The sequence below is a fragment of the Lissotriton vulgaris genome, chromosome 3_1, assembly GCF_964263255.1.
Source record: "Lissotriton vulgaris chromosome 3_1, aLisVul1.2, whole genome shotgun sequence".
Lineage (NCBI taxonomy): Eukaryota > Metazoa > Chordata > Amphibia > Caudata > Salamandridae > Lissotriton > Lissotriton vulgaris.
The window spans coordinates 1,635,913,804-1,635,940,862 of NC_141689.1; the positions used below are offsets into that span (position 1 = coordinate 1,635,913,804).

At 41.7% G+C, this 27,059-nt stretch overlaps 2 protein-coding genes across 2 annotated transcripts in view; one reads left to right on the forward strand and one right to left on the reverse strand.

Moving 5' to 3' along the window:
• Positions 1 to 27,059, forward strand: part of IFT74 (intraflagellar transport 74) — a 496,520-nt gene that overhangs the window by 133,350 nt on the left and 336,111 nt on the right. The window contains exons 6-8 of the mRNA XM_086962124.1: positions 2,975 to 3,035; positions 4,512 to 4,571; positions 11,041 to 11,102. Of these exons, the coding sequence (XP_086818250.1) occupies positions 2,975 to 3,035; positions 4,512 to 4,571; positions 11,041 to 11,102 (183 nt within the window). The remainder of the gene's footprint in view (positions 1 to 2,974; positions 3,036 to 4,511; positions 4,572 to 11,040; positions 11,103 to 27,059) is intronic.
• The window catches only part of LRRC19 (leucine rich repeat containing 19), a 55,025-nt gene continuing 47,087 nt past the window's right edge, over positions 19,122 to 27,059 (reverse strand). Inside the window, exon 4 of the mRNA XM_086962125.1 lies at positions 19,122 to 19,872. Coding sequence (XP_086818251.1) covers positions 19,538 to 19,872 — 335 coding nt within the window. The 3' untranslated portion in view covers positions 19,122 to 19,537. The remainder of the gene's footprint in view (positions 19,873 to 27,059) is intronic.

Genomic DNA, 27,059 nt, shown 5'->3' on the forward strand with positions numbered 1-27,059 from the left:
AAAACATTTATATGTAACAAAATATTGATAACAATATTTTTTTATATTTTGAGATAAAAACAGAGAGCCCTAAGAACATCTACATTTTGAAGAGTTATATTTTTATTTGTTGAAAAGATTTAGGAAATAATGGCAGAAAACCTTGTGTTAAATATCAGCCGTCTCTTACTTCTTGAAATCAATATATGACTCCTCATCTAAGATAGCCTGTGATGCTTAACTTTAATGCTGTTGTTACAGCCAGCTCAAAAACACATTTCCTTGTCACTGGTTTGGTACTTTTGTATCAGATGTATTCAGAAGCCTTGTAAATAAACATAGTTAGAACCATATTAATGTGTACTCAAGTAAAGAAACTAAGGGCCAGATGTAGGTAGTCCAATACCAGTCGGTAACGGCCGAAATTACCGAATTTCGCCCCGTTACAGACCAGTATTTGGATTTTGAGATGTAGGTTGCCACTTTACAGATTCGGTAGTTTACCGAATCAGTATTTTAAGGAATCGGTAAATTACCGATTCCTTAAAATACCGAATCAGTAAATTACCGAATCTGAAATGTAGGGAACACTCAAATCAGTGAATTTCATAGTTAAGGTTTCGGTATTTACCACCAACTAAAAGTTGGTGGTAAATATCGAAAACCTTTGGAAAAGCATTTTCGTGCATTTCCAAAAGTGCCATGTGGCAGACATACATGCCCTTAGGGCATGTATGTGTGCCACATGTGCACGATTCAGTCGTGCAACAGGGTGTCAGTGTGACACCCTGCCACCCTTGAATGTGTTCCCCCTATTACCGAATCGATTTGGTAAATGCCATTCATTCTATGGGCCTCCAGGCCCATAGGAATGAATGGGAATTACCGAATCGGTAAAAACAGATTCGGTAAATAATGAATCATACCGATTCGGTAATACATACCGAATTTTTACCTACATAGCATTTACCGATTCTAAAATACCGAATCTGTAAAATTTGGTATTTTAGAATCTGTAAATTTGGATTACCTACATCTGGCCCAAAGTGAGAAGATTAAGGATGTGGCCACTTTCTTTAAGCTGAAGGTCCTGCTCGGAGGGAAGGGACCAATGATGGCCCATTAGTGGTCCCTCAGTCAGAAATGTGTGTGCAGTGAGCGTTGTCCTAGTTCTTCAGGGTTATGAACTAAAAGAATATAGGAAAAATGTAAAGAAAGAACGTATCATGAGCAAAACCAATGTGTTTGACTAAGAGCACATTGTGGAACTTGGCGTGCTTGCTGATATTTCTTACATCTGTGACTAATTCAAAACTTTTCTGCACCCACCAAAAAATGACAAGGAAAACCTGCCCCATTGATTCAAAATGTTAGCATTCTGCTTCAGCCCTAGTCCGAGTCTGCTCCCACCAGAGGCTTTTTTGTCAATCTTAGCATCTTTATTGCGATTATCCACGAATTACATCAGCACCTTGCTGAACATCGTCTCCCCACAAGTACCAGCTATCAAGACTTTGTTCAGCTGATAATTGGAGTGTCGGCATATAGACAGTCCTTTAAAAAGGTTTAGGGTAAAATGTGCTTTATATAGAATAAATAAGCGTTAAAGGACCCTGATGACGGTTGGAAACCTTCTATGTTAAACCATTTGGGGGAGGGGATTATTACTTTGTGACTGATCATATTCTATCCCTAATTTGAGACTCTATATGCCTTTTATATTCGTCTCTCTCCTTTAGGTGCTTTTCCTGTTCTCCTTCAGGGGGTCTGGATCCAAGAGTGGAGTTACACCGTTGGGTGTGACCAGGCGCTCTACAAATGGAATTATTATTAATATTTTATTATTATTCTAAATACTAAATTATCATTGTTTGACACTTTTTTCTTGACAGTGCATTGCAAGTCGTGCATGGTGTTTCTTTTCTCACGCATCAACTTTTGCACCGTTAAGCAGTGTACTTGGCCTATCTACCTAATGGTAATGTAAGGTTTCCTTGAAGAGTACTGTACACCTCTGTCAGTAAATACTTTTTTACATGATGAGGAAGTTTGAGATTGCCCATATTCTTCTACTACTTCATGATTATTTACCAGAGTTGTGTCTTCTCATGTGTGCACAGAAGCCTTAAACATTTTCACTCACTGGTTATAATGCCTCCCCAATAAACATACACATACAACCATATGGATACTGGCCACAGAGGTCACAAAGCAACCTCCTCTCACACTCTTATATCAAAATGTTTTTAGGCCTGTGACCTGAGCTTACAAGCTTTGGTAGTAAAGTTAATGAAAAGTAGTTAACATTCTATATTTCCTAGATGGATTAAGATGCTGCTGCCTCATCCATCAAACATATTTATTTAAATACAGTTTGCAGAATCACCCAATGAATGTTAATCCTTGCCTTTACAATACACTACTGTGCAAATGTCATCTCTCAGGCACATTTATCCTCATAAATGACTTACTAATGAGTTACATTTTCGCTTCAGCCTCACCATCCCAGCATGAGTACTACTTCAGTAGTGGTTCTTAACAGCTGGAAACCTGTGAAGAGTGCTTGACTGTCTAAGAACATCAGCAGTATAAATATGGTACAGGGGAAGTCTGTCTGACCTAGAATGTTTCTGACACTTAAACTGGAAAAGTGTTCTTAAGGTGCTTTTGTAAAAAGGGATTAGGAATTTAAAACACAAGTCTTTAAAAATAGCCTTTGAAGTGTTAACGCAAAATACAACAGTCACTCGTAATGTCCAGTAACAGGTACACTTTTTAAAGAAGAACTAAGTTGTTCTTGGGTATGACTAAGCAAGCCACTTATAAAATGATTAGTATAGTGCACACTGCTTAATTGCAAGTGTTTGCAGAAAAAGCTCTTTAATATCTGGTATTTTGAATTGTTCTCAGATATCTACCAAATAACCTTTATTCTATTTAGAATGATGCATCTTTGATATTTCATGTTATCTCACTATTTGCCTTCTCTGTCTAGGGCTGAATCGCTTGCTATTGAAATAAAAGAACATCAAGGCCAACTGGCTGATTACAATATGGTATGTTTTCCAAAACTTTAATATTTCTGGATTTCTTTTAGAGATATGGAATAAATTAATTCTAATGGTGCCTGTGCGGTTTTGATTTGAATTTGCTAAAGAAGTCCACATTACTGGAATATGTTTTGATTTTTGTTTTTGCATGTTGCTCTACATTCAAGGTTCCAGACTCTTATTGCAGTCCTTGTATAGTATATTGAGAAAGGACGTGCCAAGTGTGTCCCCCAAGCATTGCTCGGATGATGAACAGTAAAGATGCCGTTTTAAGTTTACTACCCCCGGCATAGGTTCCTCAACAAGTGAAAACACTGGGGAATTCTTGTTCTGATGCCCGTACTGTCCAATGCCGAGTCTATCAGGGCAAAATACTGGCCCCCTTCATTGCTCTATTTGTACACGAAGCCACTGAGAGTCATGAGGAAAGAGATAGGTGTCTATTTCACCAATTTTCAAATTACACTAAAATATGTGCATATGCATATCACCTCCTTTAACAGCATCCTCTCTTTCAAGCACTGCGGGTTGAGTGCTTAGTTCTCCCTAGCAGAAGCCTTCTTATCATTTGTGCTGCCATTCAGCAACTTAAAAGAAAAAAATGCCTGCTCTTTCACCTGTTGATACTGAGCTGTAAAAGGGCTAAATGGCATTGCTGTAAAACGATTGAGGGCTCTTGGTTGGCAGAGCAAGACAGAAGCTGGCATGAATCGAGCCTGCTGATCCCAGCTATCAACAGCCTCCTTAAATAGCCTGGAAAAAAACAAAAAAAAATGATAAAACAAAGGTGAATTATTTTTCCTCTTGATGCTAGTATGTGGACACAAAGGTAAATGGGCTATATGTCATCTGGTTCACTGTCTGATTGCCCACGAACCAAAAGGGGGTCTTGTAGGATACTGAAGATGTGAAGGACAATAGCATAAAGTCACAGCGTGAAGAGGGCTGGGCCATTGCACACCCACGTATGCTGTACTGGGGGCTTATCCTATATGCATGGCCACTGGAATAATGCGATTCTATGGCCGCTGCTTTTTCTACATAATTATAAACTTGCTGCATTTGCCACAAATTCCATCGTCTTCCGCATAACATGCCGACTTTAACAAAAAATATGTTTTTTTTAGCTCAAATGGTTTAAAAGTTCATAAAAAATGTTATGGCATATTTTCGAGCGCAGTGGACAGCCCTTCACAAAGATTAAATGGCCATCTTCCAGGTGCTTATATCTGTATTTGTTTGTTAAACTGATACTAATGAGGTGAAATCAGTCCCCAGACAGTATTACCATGTGTAAAAATGATAAACTAATGAAGTAATACTATGAACAAATGTTCTGCAGTATACCACATAACTCGGTATGCTTCTGGTGCATAAGTTGGTGTGCCCCTGCTGCATAATTTTGATTGAGAGTTGAAATTTTGATATTTGCCAACTTTTCTGCAGCACATTAACAGTCCCTCTAATACTTTATCATTCTAGTTGGTGGATAAGCTGAACACTAATACAGACATGGAGGAAGTCATGAATGATTACAACATGGTAAGCACTTATTTCTCTATCTTAACATGTGTGCATTAACTATGTCAATGTTTGCATGGGGAGGCACAATTCATATTTGCAGTGTTTACCCGGGGGAAGGGATGTGTTATTGATTTGTTTACTGTTTTATGTTTGCTACGATGGCGTTGGAACACCGGACTTACAACTGGAGGGAGGCCATAGGAGATGAGTAATGGGGCGATTCAATTTTATAACGTGAAATGTGAGGGGGCTTAACTCATTTGTAAAGAGCTACAGGGTGCAAACATACTTACGATGGCAGGATGACCAGGTGGTAATGCTGCAAGAGACACACCTCTTAGACCCCGAAATACAGAAACTCCATAAGAAATAGAGGTCAGCTGTTTGCATCCACCTTCTCCACCTATGCTAGGGGAGTGCCGATTTGTGTGGCCCACAGGTTCCATTTCAGGTACGTGGATATGTGGCAGATATAGAAGGGAGATATGTGATAGTTCATGGCGTGCTGGATGGTGTGGAGGTAAGCCTGGTGAATGTCTACGCCCGAAATGTGGATGACTGAGTTCTACTACAATCTAGAGAAATTGCTTCTCCCATATATTGGGATTCCATTGATATGAGCAGGGGATGTTAACTGTATACTGGATGGAAACCTAGACTGGCACCCCTGAAACAAAAAACTAAGCCCCACATGACAGCAGCCCTTCAAGAGATAATAAGTCACCCACATTGTGTTGACATCTGGTGTGCAACGCATGCAGGTATGAGAGGATACCACTGCTACACACTGTCAAGAGGGGTCTCTAGTAGACCCGACTGCTTCCTGCTCTCCCACGAGGCCTGCAGGAATGCGGCGCAGATCAAATTGTTAGGCTGCTTCCTTACAGATCACGCTCCGGTGATGCTGGAATGGAGACCGGAGTGCGTCAGACCAAAGGGCCCGCCGTGGCGAATGCGACTGGAGACACTGCATGATGAGGTATTTCGGGGTGAATTCAGGAAAAGCCATTGTAGGATACTTCGAAATGAACATTCCCGCCTATACCTGGGTATAGAGGACAAACCTCGATGTGGAGATCCAACTACAAGGAGCCCCACAAAGCATGGCTTGCTGCAAGTCACCGGACCCGGACTGCATTCCGGTGGAATTCTATCAGACATACGCGGACATACTACTCCCCCGACTGCTAGAGACCCTGCAGGAGGCGAGGCGGGTGGGAGCCTTGCCGCAGTTCATGTGAGAGGCGCACGGGTGTCTCTGCCAAGCCTGGCAGAGACACCCGTAACCCTGGCTCATACAGACCTCTGCCAATGCTGGGCTTCAACGCCAAACTAATTGCTAAAGTCTAGGCGGTCCGACTGGGCAGGGTATGACTCACCTGGTGCATGAGGACCAATGTGGGTTCATGCACGGAAGGGGAACACATGAACATATGGCGCCTACCAAATGTCTTACACTCCGTCGCTGACAGTGAAATCCATGCACCAGTCATTGCCATAGATATTGAGAAAGCATTCAACACACTGCACTGCGAATATCAATGGGAAGTCCTGAGAAGAATAGGGCTCAGCGCAGAATATATAACTTGAATATATAACTTGGTCAAGACTACTCTACCACCAGACACAAGGGTGTGTGTGAAATGACGGCCTAGTATCAGAAGCACTGAAAATTGAGCAGGGTACACTGTAGGGGTGCCCTCTGTCCCCGCTCCTGTTCGCTTTGGCGATGGAACCATTGGCAATCTGCCTGAGAAGAGACATGGCTCAATGGGGTATTGTCCTGGATGGTCACACTCATGTACTTTTCCTATACGCGGATGATGCGCTTCTGTACATTCGCCAGCCATTAGGGGCAATCCCAGTATTGTTAGAGGTGCTGGCCTCCTTCGGTTCAGTGTCAGGCTTACATGTTAATCACTGAAAATCTGTTATTTTCCCACTGGTGGCACTTGCGCGAGAGGACACACTGGACCTCCCTGAGGTGGAGTTTAGCTGGGAAAGGGGCCACTTCCGCTATCTAGGTATACAAGTGGCGCACCGACCGGAAGCCCAATACACATTAAACATGGGGAGGGTCATGACCCACCTGAAGGAATGGATTAGATTCTGGAATAAACTCCCCCTCTCAATAATTGGTAGGGTGGGCGCAGCGAGGATGGTAATGCTTCACCGCTGTTTATATATACACTGCAGAATCCTTCGGCAGTATCCTGAAGTCCACATTTGACACCCTCAATAGCCTCCTACTTTCTCAGGTATGGGGGACGCTAGAGAGTTAAACCTATGATCCTCAAGCTGGACACAGACCAGAAGGGACTGGGTGTCCCGGACTTCTTGCAGGATTGGTACAATATGCAGCACAATGGTGCATGGAGGACCGCACGGTCGAAAAATAATTATTGGGGGACCGGAGCAGTGAGATGCGATTGCCTTAATACCTTATGATGAGATCGCAGATCCCCAGGGACTGCCCACACATACTATGGCAGGTGGCAGAGGCGTGGGAACAGGCAGTCACGTTGGTGCTTCGCAGGGCCCCTTACGCTAATGCACTCCCGCTCCAGTGGCTACAGGGTTTTCACGAATCCAATCCGTCATGGATGTTACAAAATGGCATGATGGGGGATGCACGCAGGCAGGAGATCTGTATCCAAACAGGACCTTCTTAACGTTGAACAAGGCAAAGGAATGGTTTTATGTGCGGACGGTCACTTTTGACATTACACAAAAGTATAGCCCGCGAGATATGGACTTAGTTCCCGGAGGAGCCGAGGGAGTCCCACACCCTGGCACTACTGCTTCATCCAAGGCCCACCAGGGGGCTCATATCACGCATATAAAAGTTTGGAAAGAAGACTGTGTGGTTGACCTATCCCCCGTAAGAGACAGATGGGAATCAGACTTTCCCTTCTCACTCACTGAGGGGGAATGGAAGAAAGCATTGGCGCAGGAGCACGAAGTGGCTAGTAATGCTAGGTTCAAACTCACTCAGTTTCACTACTTAACACCGGAAATACCTGACTCCTCAGAGGATGGCCCGCTTTGCTCCGGGACACTCCTCAGTATGCCCAAGATGCTGTACAGTGCCTGCCACATTTCCTGATGTGATATGGAGCTGTGTGCAGCTGCAAACATGTTGGCAACAAGTGATACAGACAATCCGTACTATAAAAGCAGTACGAATAAATGCTGACATCAAACATGCATACTGGGGGTCCTCCCAACACCACAAAAGGGTACCCACATGCGGCACAGGTTCTCGCTACTAGGTCTAGTTCTAGCCAAGCGCTGCTTGAACACCGTGAAGGAGGATCGGCGTGCAAGGCACAGGAGGCGTGTGACTCCGGAGCCTCTGTGTCACCAAGGAAATTGGTGCGGTAAGGGGAGATCGTTAAGCAGGGAGTGAATCCGGTGGTGAGGAGGGCGCTCCGATCAGTGTCAAGCCGCCACAGTCGCCTGCACGCCGATCCTCCTTCACAGCGTTCCAGCCCAGAGGTCAGAAGCCCAGACCCTGTGGCACTCGTGCTTTTTCCCAATGGCTTTCTGCTTCCCCCGGAACCTCCTCGCAACACCCTGCCCTTCTACAGGATTGATCTTCTCGCCATAGTGTGGACACGGGACCGTGTCCCTTCCAGCCTGCGGCCTACCCCATCGCAGACGTTGTTCGCTGCGCCACCTCTGGACCTCCCCCCTACCAAGCTCTTTCTACCCAACCTGATCCCAAGTACTGCCTGTTCGGCAGCCAGGTCCTGAAGATGATCCTGAATCTCTAGGATTGAAACGTCGTCGACTCCTCAGCGCACCTGACGGCGCCAAATTTCTTGTTGTTCAATTAAATTGCACAGTCTTTACCTACGCAATCATTGTAAATCATTCTTGTTGAACCACAAAGTCCTCTGTACACGTTTCACAATTTTGTCACATTGCGCCTTTTGCTGATTTCACATTGTCACTTGCATCCCCACTTGTATGTGTCACGAGCACAATTGTGCACCAAGTCCAATTCGGGCTGCCTATGCATTCTATGCCTACAGTGCTGCTACAATTGTACCATTGTTAATTTTGCCTTTAATTATATGATGCCATGTGCACATTTCAAAAACGTATCATGAGTCACCCTTTTTCCTTCCTTGTAATGTATTGCGCATACTTCTTTAATTGACTGCCTTAATGGTACCAGTTGAGATATTGTTGCCTCTTTTTTGTGTACCAACCCAGATCTCAACCTGGTGTATGGGTTATACGCCTGTTGTTTTTACAAAACTTACCTAAGATATGACATACCTTGCAAAAGTGTAATTGTCCCACTAGGAGCATTTCGGTCTCACAGTATTCTGATTGGCTGAGTTGTATCTTTCTGCTGCTGAAATGAGGGATGACATTTTTCTTTGCTTTTTTGCACTCCTTGGTCACTGTGCACCACGACACATGTTTACACATAGGTGGCCATCGTGGAATTGCTTCATGCGCACACTTGGGTCACTAGGCATGCATAGGTGGCAACGGCTGCCAAGATAGAATGGTCTTTCTTTAATGGAAAAACCTTTCTAAGATGGCCATCTACGTGTTTGATGCAGTAGCGCCTCAAGGCAGACAAGCACTGACAAAGTCAAAAGCCCAGCCTTTAACAGGCAAGACCTATTAGCTTTGCCAATGCTTGTTCTCAATTCTCTCCAAATATTTGTGAAAATAGGGAGAGAGTTGAACAAATAAAAGAACAATGCGGGAAGCTAATAACTGTCTCAAAATATGTTTTTAAGTCTCCCCCACCTTCTGACAAATCAGGAGAATTGGGGCACCCACTACGCCACTATGGATAAGCAGAGGGTAGTTAAATATATAGAACCCTGACTTTGGATAAAGCTGTTTTTTCATAGTTTTTCCATGCTGCTATCCTTTTTGTCATAGAACTAGTTATTGGGTCTCTTCTTTTCCGGGTGTTTTTTTTTCTCCACCCCACAGCACAAAATTTGTGTGAGTTGACACGTTTCAAGGTGGCTTCAAAAAGTAATTGAAGTAATTAAAGCCCGTCATCAGCAAGTCTCACTCCTTTTTCCAATTCAAATGTGATTGAACTTATCGATTTCAGACTCACAATTTTAAAATAGATGACATGTTTCAACATTTTAATTCTTCGCTGCCAGTCCCAAAATACATTTTTCAAACTCTAATCTCTATAAAACTACTGCACTAATTTACACCAACTCAAATACACTTTCTGACTAAAGATATACTTTCATGCCAAGTTTGGTGTAAATTCATTCAACAGTCATTTATGTAGATAAAAGCAAACGTACCTATAGAAACTTTAATGGGAAATGGTTGTTTTTTGCCCCCCTCATCCCCACCTACCACCGAAACTTTTGCCCCCTGCATCGATCTGCATGAAAATTGACATGCCTAACGTTTGCCTACTTTGCTAAGGTTGTGCAAAATTTTGTGTAGATTTGTCAATCAGCAACAAAGTTATTACCAATACAAATAGCCTTGTGAATTCGACAGTTCAGCTTAACCATAATGACAGTCACTATCTCTGATACTTTAATGTAGCGCATATATGTATATATATGTATATATAAGAATGTGTGTATATACATATATATATATATATATATATATATATATATATATATATATATATATATATATTCTTGCCTTTAAAGTCTGAGAGATTACTTAGGCCTGATTAGGTCCTAGAGCAGCCCGCCATGCTCGACTACTGCCGTCCTGCAAAATTACGGGTAATTCTGTTATCCGGCCAGCAGGCGACATGGCAGTCCCATGGCAGTGCAGTAAAGGCTGATAGTGAGCCTTATAACTGCACCCCGTGGAACTGCCAATGGACGTTCCTGCACGGCATGGACTGAGCAGTCCATGCGGTGCATTTACAAAGGGGGGCACAACATGTGCACTCCAATGCACATGGGCAACAGGGGGCCTGTAGTACCCCCTTTGTTTCTCCACTGACGGCCTTTTCATGGCTGGCTCACCTCCATGAAAAGGCTTGCAGTGGGGAAACTCGTAATGTGCATGGTGGTGCCTCAGAGGCACTGCCATGCATAATTTGCTTCCCTAGACTGCCGTGCCACCGCCAGGGATCGCGAATCTCTGGCGGTTGCAGCGGACCCAAAATGATCCAACCGCAGCACTCGTAGTACGACGGTCGGACCGCTGGTGTGGTGGTCCCTAACCACCACCTCACCTCCTCCGTGGGTTCGGCGGTCCAACTCCTAATCAAGCCCTAAGAAATGTAAGGATTTGTTTGGGCATACTGGAGATGCTAAAATGTAGAAGTGAGAGCAAGGAACAATTGAGGGGAATGCAAGTGTATGTAAATATTGTTAGGCAATATGTAATACCCTTATAGAGAGGATTGATGCAGATTTTCTTAACGGTATCCAGATTGTATGTTTCCAATGCTATTTTATTTGAAGGTTGTGCAGCATAACTATATGAACTTACCCTTTCCTTAATGTCAATACAGCTAAAGGCTCATAACGACAGAGAAGCACAAAGTATGGATGTAATTTTTACAGAGCGGCAAGCGTAAGTCCATAGAATATACACTAATTGTAAATTTTTACTGCACCAGAAAAGTGCCATAATTAAAATGTATGCCAGATGTGTTCCTTACAGCAATACCAGAGGTTTCAACTATGTGCCAGCAGTGGCAGTTCAAGCATGAGTGATAACTGTTTATAAATGCCTTTGTTTGGTTATTGTATACACAAAACAAAATCAGGTGGTTGTGAGATTTAAAAACATCTTTACTTATGCATGAGCTACATTTTACTAATTAATCATGACCTCAAATTTGTTTTTGTAATGATTGAACACAATGTTTTTTTAAACTTTCACATTTGGTGCGATAATAGAAAGGACAATCCACATTCAACTCCATGGATATACAGTAAAAAATATTTGAAAAATGTGTGAAATATGAAAAGATAAATCAAAAATACATTGCGATAACGCAAAATTTATTCATGAACTAGACTAAAATTGCATCTTCACCAATCCAAGATTTTACAAGACCAGAGCATTGCATTCACATTAAGTGCTCTTAGTACTGGAACGTATAAAGGGTCCAGAGGTATCTAAGATGGGCTTACAATAGTTTCTTTAGACAAATGAATTTATATGTCCATATTGATACTGGTTGAACTAGGATCCCCTATTGATCCCAGTCTAAGCGTTTCGAACCCACACTTTCTTTGGGGGTACTCTTCAAGACAAAGGTTTGGTGAATTCTTATGGGGAACGACAAAAGGTTTTGATTCTGACTAATCAGTTGTTCGAGGTTATTAGGGATTTGTACTTGTGCCCTAAATCAAAGGAGCAGGACAAGCTTTTCTGGATTGCTCATATTGTTCTGTGACTCTCTGTAATTTGTATTTGTTTAGAAGTTGACACTGGACTCCAGTGTGATTCCTTTACAAAAGCTTGTTAGGGCTCCCTCTGGATCACATCGTCCTCCTGCCACATGGATAATTGTTTAGTTATTGGCGCTATATAGTCATAGCAATGTAGCTTTGGCAAGGCCACCCTGGATTACCATGTATTAATCTTTTTGGTGCTGGAGGGAATTCAGGGGTTTGATCACATAAAGGTTTTTGTGGGGGTTCTTATTTCACCAACTATAGAAGGGCCAATGAAGAGAGACTGTTGATGGAAAGGCCGGTTTTGGTACTTATTGAACATGCTCAAAATGTTTATGCAATGCGTCTTTGCAGTTAGAGAGGCGCACATCCCAGAAACAGCTTTGGAAATTCGCTCTTGTCCACCTGTTCTTAAAATGAGGCAGGTACATCTGTTCTATCCAAGCTGAAGGACCTTATGTTGAGTTGGGTCGTAATAGAAAATACTCAAATCTAGATGACTATCAGCCATACAGTTGGTTGAACAATTTTTCAGGAATTGTAGGCTTTTTTATTACAACCCAACTGTAAATTAAACCCAAACTATTTTAATGTGCTCTGGCTATGTATCTCGGCGCCTTTTCTTAGTAGTTTGAGTAAATCAAAGTCTAGCCAACAAACAGAATGGATGGTGCAAAAAACGATGTTTGCCAATAGGTGTTAATTTGCCACCATTATTGGTAGGTTTAGCTGATAGTTGAATGTTTGCATGAATATGACAAAGTAAAAGTGTCCTCTGTGAATAGGAATCACACACACAAGAGTGTCACATTGCTGTACTGTGAGTCTAAATGTGCCTGTAATTGCATGTATGGAATGCAAATGCCCTTGATAACATGCTTTTTCATATTCACATTATTAACCAGATTTATAACAGACGATCACACATATTGTCTTTGGATATGTTTTATTCAGTGCAAAGGATGAAAAATTGCCTCTAGACTCAGGAAAAGCCCATCACATACACACTCAGAGCAGAGCCCAAACCTCTCCCAAACCAGGATGCTTCTTCCCAATCTCGGATCATTGTCTCTATTTGAATTGCTCACTACTACAGAAGTGCCCTCCTCGTAAGACAGATGTTTTTACGTGCAGAAAAGCAAGTAGACCTAATGCTGTAGTAGCCAAATATTTTTAACCACAAGCACAACATCGAAGAAAGACTGCAGTGTATTTTAGTAGGCCAATGTAACTTTTGGAAATTTTGAGAACACAACAACTTTTACTTGAACTTTATTCTATTGTTTTAATTTCTACTCCAGAAAAGACAGTGCTGTTATGTGCGAAGGTAGAAGGAGAAATTGTATTTTGAGAACAAGGCAATCCAGTATTGTCTGATTACTGCCTTTTCCTATTGCAGTGTGTCGTTGTAAGTTTTAAAGAGGCCTACTTTCCTTTATTTGAACTTTCTATGGATGGTGTAATTTCTCCTTTCTATGAATGGTGTCATTTTCCCTCCAGTGCTGTTGTGCGCATCACTAGAAGAAGATGAAGACTGTTGGCCCTAATATTTCCTGACCCTTTCTTTACGTTGTTGAGTAGTTCGCTGATGACACCTGAGGAGGTAAAATACAAAGAAGTGATGTGTGGGGCCTGATATACCGGTATTCTAGTCGCAAAAAGTGGTAGCAGATTGGGAACCAACTTCTTGCAAATGCAAAAGGATTTTTCCAACCGACCTATGTACAAATACGTTGAATCACAAAATACCAATTCTCGGGGGGTCAACACGACATGTTTAATGAATATTTATCTAAGCAGGTTGCAATCTGCCACCCCCCTGCAAGTGCCACAAGTCACAGCAATGGTAGCCTACATCGGTTATCAGATCTTGATGTCTGCGATGAGGCTTAAATAAAGGAAATACAGTTGCGTTAAAAAACAAAATGTATTCTAAAGCATTTCACTGAGAGCTAGCGGTGGGCCTGTGTGAAGTAATGTCTATTCTCCCCGAATCCTTATTCTGCATTCACAAAGGCAAAGGGGGGTAGGGGTTCCAAAGGGGACGCCTTCCCTTTCTCAAATCAGCTACAACTCCAATTTGGGAGTAAGTAACTGATCGAGTGTAGGAATCAGAATGACACTTGCAAATCAAAGCTACATCAGAGTACGCATCATAATTAGGAAGGGAAACCCACATGAAGCCCTTTCCCAATAGCAACTTGTAATCCATTTCTGAACCCATTAACTGATTCGGAAATACCTTTTTTGAATCGATAAATGTGTTCATTAAATACAATAGTACTTTTCGCAAACCCGATTGATTTAGCAGATCGGCTGTTAAAGGGATTCGAACATTAGGCCAGGGATTTTTTTTAACGTAGTCTTTCTTTCCCTATGTTTCCTGTCTATTTCTTTGTCCCTCTACCAAGGGTGACGTCTAACTGTACAGATAAAGTTGTACTACGTGTTTTAAAAAACTATTTCTTTTCTTGGCCTTTTGATGCTGCTGTATTTTAAAGAACGATAACATTAAATATTTTAAATGTGACAACCTATTGTACTTTTGTTTAAAAATTAATGTTAAAATGGTCTCATATGTGGTTAATGCGCTTTTTAAGGTGCTGCTCAAAACAAAGAAGGTAGTCTTAGTCGCTGCTGTTAATTATAAAACTCTTAACTTCAGTATCCTTAAAAAAAAGCCTGGGTTGTCCTGGTTTTGTAAACCTATAAATAATTTACACAAATGAGAGAAAGCATCCAGAGGTTGAAACTGTGAAGGGAGAAGGGATAAAGGGTGTTCCTACAAAGTGAAATATTAACAGCCATTTTAATAGTTAATTTAAACCACGACACAAGGCAACTAAACATGTAGGTGTTTATACAAGTAACAAATACAGACAACACTGAACTAATATGTATTGGAAATATTTGGAGTAAGGAGAGGCCATTTAACAAAGAATATTTAGAATTTTCAAAGCAGTCGCATTTCAATTGAAAGACAAAGGCATACAATGTCAGACTTTATCGTAGAATATGCACCATGGGCCTCAATTCAAAAGGTGAAATAAAAAGCATTTTCCGTTAACTGCAGTAGTGATTTAATATGAATTAGTAAAGTGAGTGTGGCAAGTTTAAAGAGCATACTGCTACCACCCATAAAAGGCCCGTCAGATCTACACCATATAAGAATGAGCTTTGCCTCTTCCACCAACCTCCTGGCTAAAATGATAATTATGCAAGCTATCTACTTTGTTCTTGCAGTGTAACGTTTCATGAACACATTTGGTTTTCTCATGAAATTTGTAATACATAAAAACAGCAACTGAGCGACACGAGATGAATATGTGATCCAATGGTGGACCCTTTGTCAGTTTGCTCATTTGGGAGACTGGAAGCCTCAAGATGGTTCATGAATGTCACCTACAAATCTGTATCAGCAGGGTTGCACCATTGCATGGGTGCAGATTTGCGAAATTAAGTTACTTCACAAAGGTTCCCGAGAGTATGCCGGGAAACCCGTGGCAGTCGCAGGTTTCCAGACGTGAAAACCTATGTGAATTACGAATTATACCCATGCATACGCTGTCTGAATGCACAATTTTACATAGTGTACACATTTACTTAGGAAAATGCATAGTGCAATTATACATTTTTCTTATTTTTCTCCATAGCTACAATATTTTTTACTATGCAGAAACTATCCCCATACCAGTTTTAAAAATGTTCCTTTCCTAATTTCACCATGGATACTGATTTGCTCTAATCCTCGACAGGAATAAACTCTAATTATTTCCAGTGCAGGAATGGGTCATAAAAACAGTAGTGAGAGTTAGTGGGTGTTCCGCAACTTTCAAGGGCAGTTGGTGTCCTCAGATAGGTATGTGGGAACAGTGCAGATGAAATAAAGAAAATATAATATGGACAATGGAATGCCTCAGTTGGATTTAGAAAATCCCCACCTTCCCATTACAATGAAAATTTTAATTTTAATATTTTCTAATTAAAATATAATTTAATTAAATTAAAAAATATTTAGTTATCTGCATATTTGTGTATTTGTTTGACAAATACTGGTTTCTTAATTTGTGTGTATTGTTCTGAGGGTCATATCATCCAAATTGATTAAACCGGGATCCTCAACTTGGAGTAATAACTCAGTGGGGTCCTTGGATTCCAATAATGATTCAGTGGAGGTCCCTGAATTCCAATAATGATCTGTTGGGGGTCCACAAACGATTAAGAACCACTGTTCTAGGCCAGTCCTGCCCTGGAAAACCCAACCCATGCCACTGGGGTAATATATGCTTATGCTCAGTATCACACCATTGCAAAATAAAATTTCCCTGAGGTAAATGGATTAGTGCAAATTCACCTTTTGAGAATTCCCCTCATGTATATTAGGCTAGTTTGCACATTCAAGTTGATCTTGTACACTCAAATGTCTTTGTAAGTTGTGTCTTTTGTTTATAAACCTTCCACCTCTCAAGCTATGGTTTTAAGATCCCGTAGAGGCTTTTGTTATAACCCTAATGCCAGTTCTGTTTCAGGGGCAAATTCTATTGGCAGGTGGTTTGCCCATGAGCCAATTGCAAATGTGCTATTTCAGATGTGAACATTGTTCATCTATACTATCTGCCCACATGTCGTCAGTAGGTAAAAGAATCTCGTTGGCAAATAAGGCAACATTATAATTTGTGCTCCTAGAAACGTGCACTGGTGTTCCGATTTGTGCAGCCTGGCGTGCCAATGTGGAAATCAAAATGTCTCACTTTTTGCAAAGGTTCTCGCCAGGTTTTACCTGCTGGCAATTTTTCCACGGAAAAATAGCACATGAGCAATTAGCCCCTGAGCAAAGACTGCACAACTTGAGAATTTGCATATGAAATGGAATTACTACCAAGGTTTATTTATTTATTTATTTATTTGAAGGTTTTATATAGCGCGAACAAGACTCTTGCGAGTATCAGAGCGCTTTACATGACAGGTAGAAATATATACAGAATATATAACGATTTAATGAGTCACGCAATAATTAAGTACAAGATACATCTAGAACAAGACAATGCGGTGCGATGCTAGTGCAAAATGGCAAAGATATAATCGAAGAAAGAATATAAGCGAGGAAATGCAAGTAATAAAGTACAGCGAATAGAACAGAGTTCACGTGGATAGAGCCATGAGGATAGCTTTCACTTCTCTTTTGAAGGAGGCCGGGGAAGGGTTCATTCTAGTTTCACTGGGTAGAGCGTTACAAATCCTTGGAGCCATACCGGAGAAGGACCGGTTGTACGTTTTTTTTCTTGGCAAATCGCTGAGGTTGTAGGAGAAGAGTCTTGGTACTCCTGGAAGCTCTGCTACCCGCTGAGAGCACCAGTTTCTGAGCTAGGTATTGTGGGATGTTGTGGTAGAGAGCCTTATGAGTCATACAAGCAATTTTTAAATGAATTCTTGCTTCAAACAGTAGCCAGTTGAGGGCTCTCAGGTCTGGGGAAATGTGGGCGTTTCTCTTAGAGCCTGTAATGAGTCTCGCTGCTGAGTTGATCGTGGCTCTTAGCCGGGCTGTCGAAAACCTCGGGAGTCCGCTTAAGGTTACTGCTCCGTATTCCAAGGGAGGAATAACTAAGGCTTGAACAGCTTGTTTGAAGTCAAAGGCGGGCAGATAAGGTGTAACCGAAGCCATTGAAGTAGCTGTTTTGTGTAGTATATGAAATTACATTTGTTGCATTCAGGTTCTGTTGGGAAGATGTCACCCACTCCACTCCCTTGGAACACAAGACAATTTTGCCAATTTGGACGTTAAAGCTGCAGCTTGTGCACTAATCCTACTGAGTATGTATTTAAGAGTCCCATCCCATACAGCTTTTCAAAGGCTGAACAGGGTCCTGTCCACAGGCAGAGGTAAAATAACAAGATTTTAATGCAGCTTAATAAGCTGACTTGGAGTGGCAGCATTGCGAGCAACATTGTGCCCAGCATTTGTGAGACCACAATGGTGAGGTTGGCTCCAGAGCCCAGTGACCGGGTGTGTGGGCCTCTCACACCTTCACAGATGGAAAGAGGTGGAATGGAAAAGCTGCATGCAGGAGGTAGATAAGAGGGAATACAAACTGATCTTGGGGCTAAATGCAGAAGGGAGAAAAAAAGAGCATAACCTATAATAGTGAGAAACAAATGCCACCGGAGCCCATAAATGTAAGATGTTAAAATACAGAGCGTTCTACGTTCTTCCACTCATGGCTTCTGGCCATAGGTGTGCTGCATTCTGAAACTTGGAGTTTTGTCTTTACATGGTAAACATGGTCTCTGCAATATGAAAACGTGAAAGACTAAATCGCAAAACAGGTTCAAGGTGGTGTGCGACATTGCGCCACTTGCCTACCATGTAAAAAGGGGAGCTGCACAGTGAGATGAGGACCAGAGGATTGGAGAGAGCCAAGTGGGAATATGAAAGAAACTTGTGCCCCAATGGGGTCTGCAACAGGCTTTTGGCCTTCTCATGTGTGCCCTTAATCCCATGTGTGCCACAGATTTAAGGGGAAATTCTGTGAAATTTAGGATGTCAGTCCTGAGAAGCAAGAGCCGATGGGTTAAACATGTAGCAGGCCCTATGGTAGGCTGGCCTACAGGGTAGTGCACAGATTTCTTGGCATAGAGTGCTTTTGGAAGGCCAATAGCGTCCGCTGTGAAGTTAGATTAGGCAGGTGTTAGGCAGGCTTCAGTCCTAGATGTCTTTTTGCAAGAAACCCTTTACCTTTGGAGAGCTGAGAAGACCACAGATGTTCAGGTACAGGGACTGTTTTTCCTGTTTTTTTTCTATATCTATATTGAAAAAAGAGGACAAGCAAAAGCCTACATTTCGTCATGACATCATCATTATGCTAATTTGAAAACTGAATAATCCTCTTGATAAGCACAAATCCTTATCGGAATCTAGCATATTTTTCCCACTGTCCTAATGCAGGGGCTCAATATTTGCTAAATGTTAGATCTCAAAAGACGTCTGCCTTTTCTGGTGTCTTTAGATCAAGGATTGACGTACTTTGACAGAGTATTGTATGGTTGCTCCCATTGCCTGTGCTGTCCTTAGTCTGAGGATTTTCACATGTGCTGCACCTACATATTGTACGCATTCAATAGTCTATGGAGAGCGATGTCTTAGTGCTCCCTCTGGCATCCTTACATACTCTAAAGGCCAAGCAAAATATCTTTTGGTTTTATTATAGTTTCACCAATCTGTCCAGTTCTCACAACAAAAGGAAGCCTTGTTGCATGTGTGGATATTATTTTCCTACCTCGCCTGTAGAAGCAAACCTTCACATTGTGAATGGAGATTGGAACAAAAAAAGACTATTCAGGCCCTGTGCTTCGTGTTAACTTACCAGAAATTTACATCAATTAACAATGGCAGTTGATGCTTCAGAAGATGTCCTGACTACTAGTAATTGTTTTACTGTTGCTTGCAAAGACGTTAATAGACGTATGATTGAAAACATTACAATATTATATCCTATGGGACATCTCCTAAGAACCACTGTGAACATAAGACTGTTACTACTAAAAGTGTATATGGCACGTGGAGCAACTGCTGAAGTGGTTATCCAAATCTGCTGAGTTACCGCGTTAACTCTCTTCAGTTATCTCCTGCACATCAATATATTTGTCTTCAATAAATCCATCATCATCTGTCACAAAGACACTCTTTTGCTCAAACACAACCATGCAGTCATCTTCATCTAGCATTGATGGTGTTGTTTGTGGAACTGTGCTCATATCACTGGTAAACTCCTGGTCAAACATGTCCGGCTGGTATTCCTGCAGGCGATGGTGATTATAGCTGGCCAGGTAGTTGTACCATTTTGGAAACTTTATGGCCACTAAAATAAAAAAAGAAGTTGCCAGGACGACTCCCACTACACCCGCAAGGAAGTTCCAGCTTTTACCAGACGTAGTTGAGGCTTAATGTGAGAGAAAAAAAAACATTTGTATTATTTATAATCACCGTAAACCAGTTATTTATACGCTCATTCATGTTGACTGCTGGAGTATTTATGCACCTTTGTACTGAAACTTTTTTGTGAATAATTAGCATTAGGATGGTTAAACACATGTAATTCTATGATGTTTATGTGCGCCAATACAAACCATTTTTTGACACATTAATGGCTATGTATTGGTGCAAACACTGCATCAATATCTCACTGCAGTTTGACGATATAATGAAAAATATGGAGATGGCCTTTAAAAAATAAAATTGCTCACGTTTTTCTTGCATTTCTGAAATGATTTAACTTAAATTCTGGTAGGCAAGCAAAATAAATGTGTCCCTGAATGCCTAGAGACTGGCAGTACCAAGTATGTGTGGGCTTTCCTAGGTAATGTAGTTTTCACAATGAAATATGTAATATTAGTGCAGATCACAAAATGTTCGCATAATTACTGTTTATACTTTACTGTTCCTTTTATGATAGATATCAAGCTCAGGACACCTCCCTTGCCTAGACTCGCTGGTCAGTATAACATGCTGAGCACGACGTTTGCCAGATTTTTAACATAGTTATTCCCTCCAGTATCCCTTGGATATCCATTTGTATGCACAACCTGCAAATGGGCAGGTTTCGCACACAGTGAAACTGTAAAAAAATATTGTAAAGCATGGCTTGATTGCTGGCTCTATGGGCTATTGATCAAACTACAACAGCAGACTGCAACAAGAAGAGTCTGTCAGACATCAGGGCTGTGGAATTTAATAAAATATCTACTTGTCCATGGGGCAGGTTGCTTCATAAATCTACTTGTCCTGTAACAAAATCCACTTGTCCCTTTTGTGCCATGTAATGCAGCAAACAATTATGGCAGCAGTCTCATTATAGAAGAGCTCTGATAATAGCCTCCTAATATACCAAGGCTAAACCATAGTTTGGTTTGAATACTAGCCATTCCATTATGTTGCCACGTTTCCGCTGATCTACATACTGGGGCTGAAGGTAGTGGTAAGCAATAGTTCCAGGGTTGGAATGCCCTCTTGAGTCTTTGCAAACCTACTAACTTGCATATTTTAAGGTTTTTCACCAGCTCTTCTCTAATCCTTTCCCATAATGAGAAAGGTTGGAACTTTACTCCTGACAGTGGCAGATGTGAAACTTCTTCCAGGGTTGGGGAAAAAGTGGTTGGAGGGAAAGTGAACTTGCAAACACTCCGATTTTCACATGACCAAATAAACACATGCATATTTGCTCATGCTAAAATGTAGTTCACAAATATTTTCTAGGAGTACTATTTCTTGGCCCACTTCCATAAATTCTTGTGCATTCACGAAAGTTGTATGTCTGCACTTAATGCAAGGACATATAACATGGGTGCACTTTTGAGACTTTCTTTAATGATTGGGCCCCTAATTAGGTCTGGTGTTAACCCTGACCTTTTGTGTTTATTAAAATTCTGTCTCCCTCTCTGTCTATTGGCTGGCTTCACTGTGTGACATCATTCTGCTCTTTCACAAGGAGCATTATCGGCACACAAGTAGTTTTGTTCAGTGCCTGGAACTACTGTGGCAAGCAGTGTGTGCTTTTTGAGACAAAAAACAATTTTTGCTTTTGCCAATGTTTATTATAATGGTGAGGGCCCGGCACCAGTAGGGTTTTACAAAAATCATGCCAAAACAAGTCGCACATGAATATCTTAGGAACATACTAGCATACTTCAACACATTTTACCAAATGATGCTGCAAAGAAATGTCATCTAAAATTTGACAGTAGTTTAGCAAAAAAAAGAAATGTCCTACTTGCATTTTTTTGTGAACATTTTTTTTTGTAAGCAAAGACTCACCAATCTTGCTTTCAAGCTCCTACACATTTATGCATCTAACCAGAGAGCATTTTGGGAGCATTGTACATAGGTTCATTTAGCTAAATGACAACCTGTTTACACATTTCTATACTGGAACCACTGTTAGTAGTGCAGTCTGAGCTTACAACATTTACTTGGAACGGGCACCCTAATAATAAAGGCTTTGCATTAATGAACCATAAATAAAAAGTTTGAATAGCATTAACACATTGACACAAATATTACCTTACCCGCAGACAATGCCCTTCCCTGATCCATAAAGTGTTACTGTAAACTGGCAGCCATAGGGTTTGTGCTGTAGGGGGTTGGAACTAATAGTCCCAAGGACAGAATACATTTTAAAACTTGTTGCCCTTGACCCCAAACAATATGTCCTGGGCGTCGGGCTATTGGAAATCCACATCCCTGGACATAATGATGTTTTATTTTTGACGATACTGCCTTCTATACTGAAATTTACAGGTGAAAACCTTTTACCCTTTGCACTCCCCCCCCCCTGCAATTCTCTGCAATTCTGAGGTCCAATATTTATACCTGGTGCCTTATTTGAATTGGAAGAAACTTCTAGAGGATTCCTTTTGAAGTGCTCAGATTCCTGGCTTCCCTGCCCTGGCTTCAGTTAGTCTGAATGGGGGTTTAAATCGTTTGTGTAAAGGCAAGACACAGCCTAATCAGGTGTAAGTGGGGCTGTGCCTAGCTGGACACTCCCATCCTGCCAGTGATGGTCCATCTAGGCAAACCGAAACTCTCTTACGTGTGTGGCTATCTAGGAGGAATTTACAACAACCAACTGTCAACTACACTTATTCATGTAACCCAGAGACAAACTGCAGGCACTATATGGCTAAGGCGTAAAAATTCCCACTTTCTAGGCAGCTCGGGCCGGACTGTTCCGACGAGGCACAGGGTCAAGACTGATTTGCATATGGCCAGGTCTAAACTGGCGTGGCATGGTGAGCAAAATAATTATGGATTTAAAGATGTCTTGACTGGGGGTGAATGTTTGGATTTGTTCTGCATTCCGTCCATCAATTGTGTGTCTTTTGCTTTCTCGCCCTAAGTGCGCTGGGTATGCCCAGACATGGTTTCTGGGCTCACTGTGCCACTGGATTCAAGCTATCTTGGCTGATGTGGGGTTAAACCCCGAAACCGGTCCTAGGATGCTTGTTTCCAGTCCAGGGAGGACCTAGCTTGTCCTTCGGGCTTGACTGTTCCCATTAGGCACAGGGTCAAGACTGATTTGCATACGGCCAGGTCTAAACTGGGGTGGCATGCTGAGCAAAAGAATGATGGCTTTAACCCAGATCTCTTTATTGGGGGGTGAATGTTCTGATTTGTTCTGCATTTTTAAAATTGTCATCATAAATATGACTTCACCATTAAAGAGGATTTTTCAATACATTTCCAAAGATGCATGAAATTGTTCCCATTTAATAGTTGTAGTTTATTAAATGCAAGAAGGTTGTTCCAATGTTATCCTATGGAATAAGCTGGACTTGCAGTAGTGAAGAATCGAATTTAAGAGTTTTTCACTACCACGACATATAAAACTTAAAATTACATGTCCTACTTTTTTCATACATTGCATTCTACACTGAGGGCTCTTTAGAGCCTACCCTGTGGTTACTTATATGTATTAAAAAGGCTGGGTTGAGCTTGGCAAAAGGTTTATGTTGTCTGGTTGAAATGGCCTTTTAAAACTAAACACAGGCTGCAATAGCAGGCCTGAGACAGGTTTTGTAGGCTAATTAAATAGATGGCACAACAAGTGCTGCAAGGGCACTAGTAGCATTTAATTTACAAGCCCTGGGCATAAGTGGTGCACTTTGTGAGGGACTTATAAATAAATTAAATAAGCCAACTGGGGACAAGCCAATGTCACCATGTTTTAAGGAGGTAGCACAAACACTTCAGCACAGGTTACCGGCGGTAAAGTGCACAGAGTCAACAAAAACTAGATCAGTAAAATATGGAGGAGTGAGGCAAAAAGTTTGGGGGAAGAGCATTCTTTGGCTGACAGGTCTAACAGCTACTTTCTTGTAATCTGTGTTCTTCATTAGAGGAATCTTCTTAGTAATCATAACCAACCCACCCTCCTCCCTAGCTTGAATATTAGGATAACACATTTCCCAGTAGGACTCGTACAAATACATTTCCGTTAGAAGCTCTGCAGCACTTCCAACATAGGCATGGTGAGACATGGAAGCTGCTAAATATTTAAATGAGTATATTCCTATTTTCATTTTTCTTTGACTTCTACCTGTCTGACTGCAATGTCCCTTCATTTCTGTTATTGGGTTTCTGTGATGTTTAGGGCTGCAAGGTAATGGCTATGTCACAGGTTTGTGCTATTTATCACTTACTATAACAGGATATTTATTTTTGTGGAAGGAGGTGCATGAAATTCAGAAAATTTAGACTCCGGTTGGCTGCAGTTCCCATTTTTAGGTCTCGCTGAACCAGCGCGCATGCGCTGTCCGCGAGACATTTAGTTAAGCCGCTTTTAGAAGTGCTTTCAAAGTAGCGATCAGCTTACCTGCACACGCACAAGCACGCGCGCAACGTGCACAGCACTTTTTTTAACGCACGCGTGCGCACAACTCCCAAGCTTGTCTTAATCAGCATCGAGTCACCACTCGCGTCCGCACGTCACTCCACACGACTCGATAGAGCTGACGGCTGCCTTCACTTACCAGGTACATCCCGCTTATACCCTGTCTCATACAGAGCTGCGAACTGCATCTCCTCATGCGGAATATTACCGGACGGAGGATTGCACGCCTAAACGCCACCACCACCACGTGCATAGATTTCGAGGACATCATTGCATTAAATTATGGATTCTCCAACGGCCCCCATGTTCACACACTTAAAACGCCCGCTTTTTAATCCCTGCCATTTTATTCTGTCTTCCGTATATGTGATTCACCACGTTTTTATTCACGTTATGCTCACCGGCCCACCCTTCGACAAGCTAAGCGCCCGCATACAACCCTTATCTGCTTCCTCTATACGTTGCTGCCTTGTGCAGCAGGTGTTAAATTGATAGCTGAGTGTTTAAGCTTTGTCAAACTTATTGGTCTCAGTCTGAGCTTTTTCACTCTGCGGGTTCTTGCTTTAGCCGTTTAGTCGCATACTAAAGAGATAGTTTAATATATTGTTTGAGTCAATTTTCAGAGTAAGAAATAGAAGGATGTAGCGTGGATGAGCTGAAATCTAACTAAGTGTTGAAATACAGTTGAAAATGTTCGAAGGGTCTGTTCTGTTGCAAAGATCAATAAATTACAGAAGAACTGCAAAGACGTGTGCGTTAGGCTAATAACTGGATGACGTTTCACCTCTTTTCTTTTGGTGGTCTTAAGGTCAAGTTTGCAGGTCACCCATTACAAGCACCCGCTATTTAGGTAGTCAGCATTTGATTTGTTTTCAGCCAATGTCTCGGGTTCTTGTGACAGCGGCAATACATATTTTTATTATTTAATGTTTCCCTAGAGTGGTGACTATAACATTTAGTTTGCTTCAACGTGCTGTGGTTTTCATTTTCTGTGAGGAAAGTAGACTTTTGTCAGGTCTGGTTTTGTTGCCAACATTCTCATTGATATTTTTTGTTTGTAAGCCAAATCCTATGTTAGTTATGACATTTCAGTTTCTGGGTGGTTCTAAAGGCACACATGGCTAGTGTCTGCCTTCAGGTTTAGGGTCAAGACATTATATGACCTCAAGTACTGCATGCCAAATTATGTAAATCCTATGTTAGTTATGACATTTCAGTTTCTGGGTGGTTCTAAAGGCACACATGGCTAGTGTCTGCCTTCAGGTTTAGGGTCAAGACATTATATGACCTCGAGTACTGCATGCCAAATTATGTTCCTCCTGTTCCTGGAAGTTGGAGGCTCTCTTAATTGATGACGTGTGATTGTGTGGATTGCTGGTTTCTGGTTGACACATGGTGGGATGTCAGTTTCTACCGATATTGTGGCTCTCAACTCAGCAGGTTTTGACAAGGATCAGGGAACATTGAACTTGGTACTTTGCTTTCAGCAGAAGGTGGTGGAATGTTTTAGTGCTATTTATATGTGAACACACTTCCTCCGGCTCTAGCACATCCTTGCCCCTTAATTTTGTAAATTTTGAATCCTTTTAGGAGACTTGTGTAGCTGGTGTTGCAGTTTACTCGATTGCGCTGCCATAGGGTCAACCAGTGCGGAGTGTTGTAGGTTAAAGCCCGTAACCACTGTGTTAACCTGAGAGCGAACAAGAGCTCAGAGTTAGTCAGTCAACAATATTTATTTGTTTTCTTTTTAGACAGGACACGACCAAGTGAAGCAGTAAAAAGTGCCCTGGTAAAGAAGAACAAGGAAGTACAAGACAATAAAGTGATGGCACACTAAAACAGTGAATACTTAATAGGGAGTAAATACGCACCTACACTCAGGCAGACTAGTCAACGTGATATATTGCAAGAGGGAGAAAAAGATGGCTTGTATGACAAATATAGTACAGACAAACGGTGTGTCCCTAATGGAAACGAAAACAGAAGTTGAATGCGATATGTAAAGATAATGTCTGAAAAGAGTAATAACATGCAGCCATATGGAATGCAAATGGAAGTTTCAAAGAGCACAACGAGGAGGGGAAAGCTGCAACTTAAAAACTGTGTGCCTCTATACTTTCATATTGCAATCATGACAGTCATCCCAAAAAAATGAACGTGTCCTTTTGTAACATAACCGGTGCTCCCAGGCTTGTCTTAATCAGCATCGCGTCACCACTCACGTCCGCTCGTCACTCCACACGACTCGATAGAGCTGATGGCTGCCTTCACTTACTCACCAGGTACGTCCCGCTTATACCCTGTCTCATACAGAGCTGCTAACTTCATCTCCTCATGCGGCATATTACTGGCCGGAGGACTGCTTGCCTAAACGCCACTACCACCACGCGCATAGATTTCGAGGACATTATTGCCTTAAATTACGAATTCTCCAACGACCCCCATGTCCACACACTTAAAACACCCGCTTTTTAATCCCTGCCATCTTATTCTGTCTTCCGTATATGTGATTCACCAGATTTTTATTCACGTTATGCTCACCGGGCCACCCTTCGGCAAGCTAAGCGCCCGCATATAACTCTTATTCAGTAATATTGACGCACAAAAAACGCCTGCTTTTCAAATCTATTTTGTCTTCCGTATATGTGATTCACAATACTTTTACTCATGATTTGCTTACCGGCCCTCCCTTTCATACGCTGAGCGCCCGCATGCAAGCTTTATTCGTTGATACTGACTGC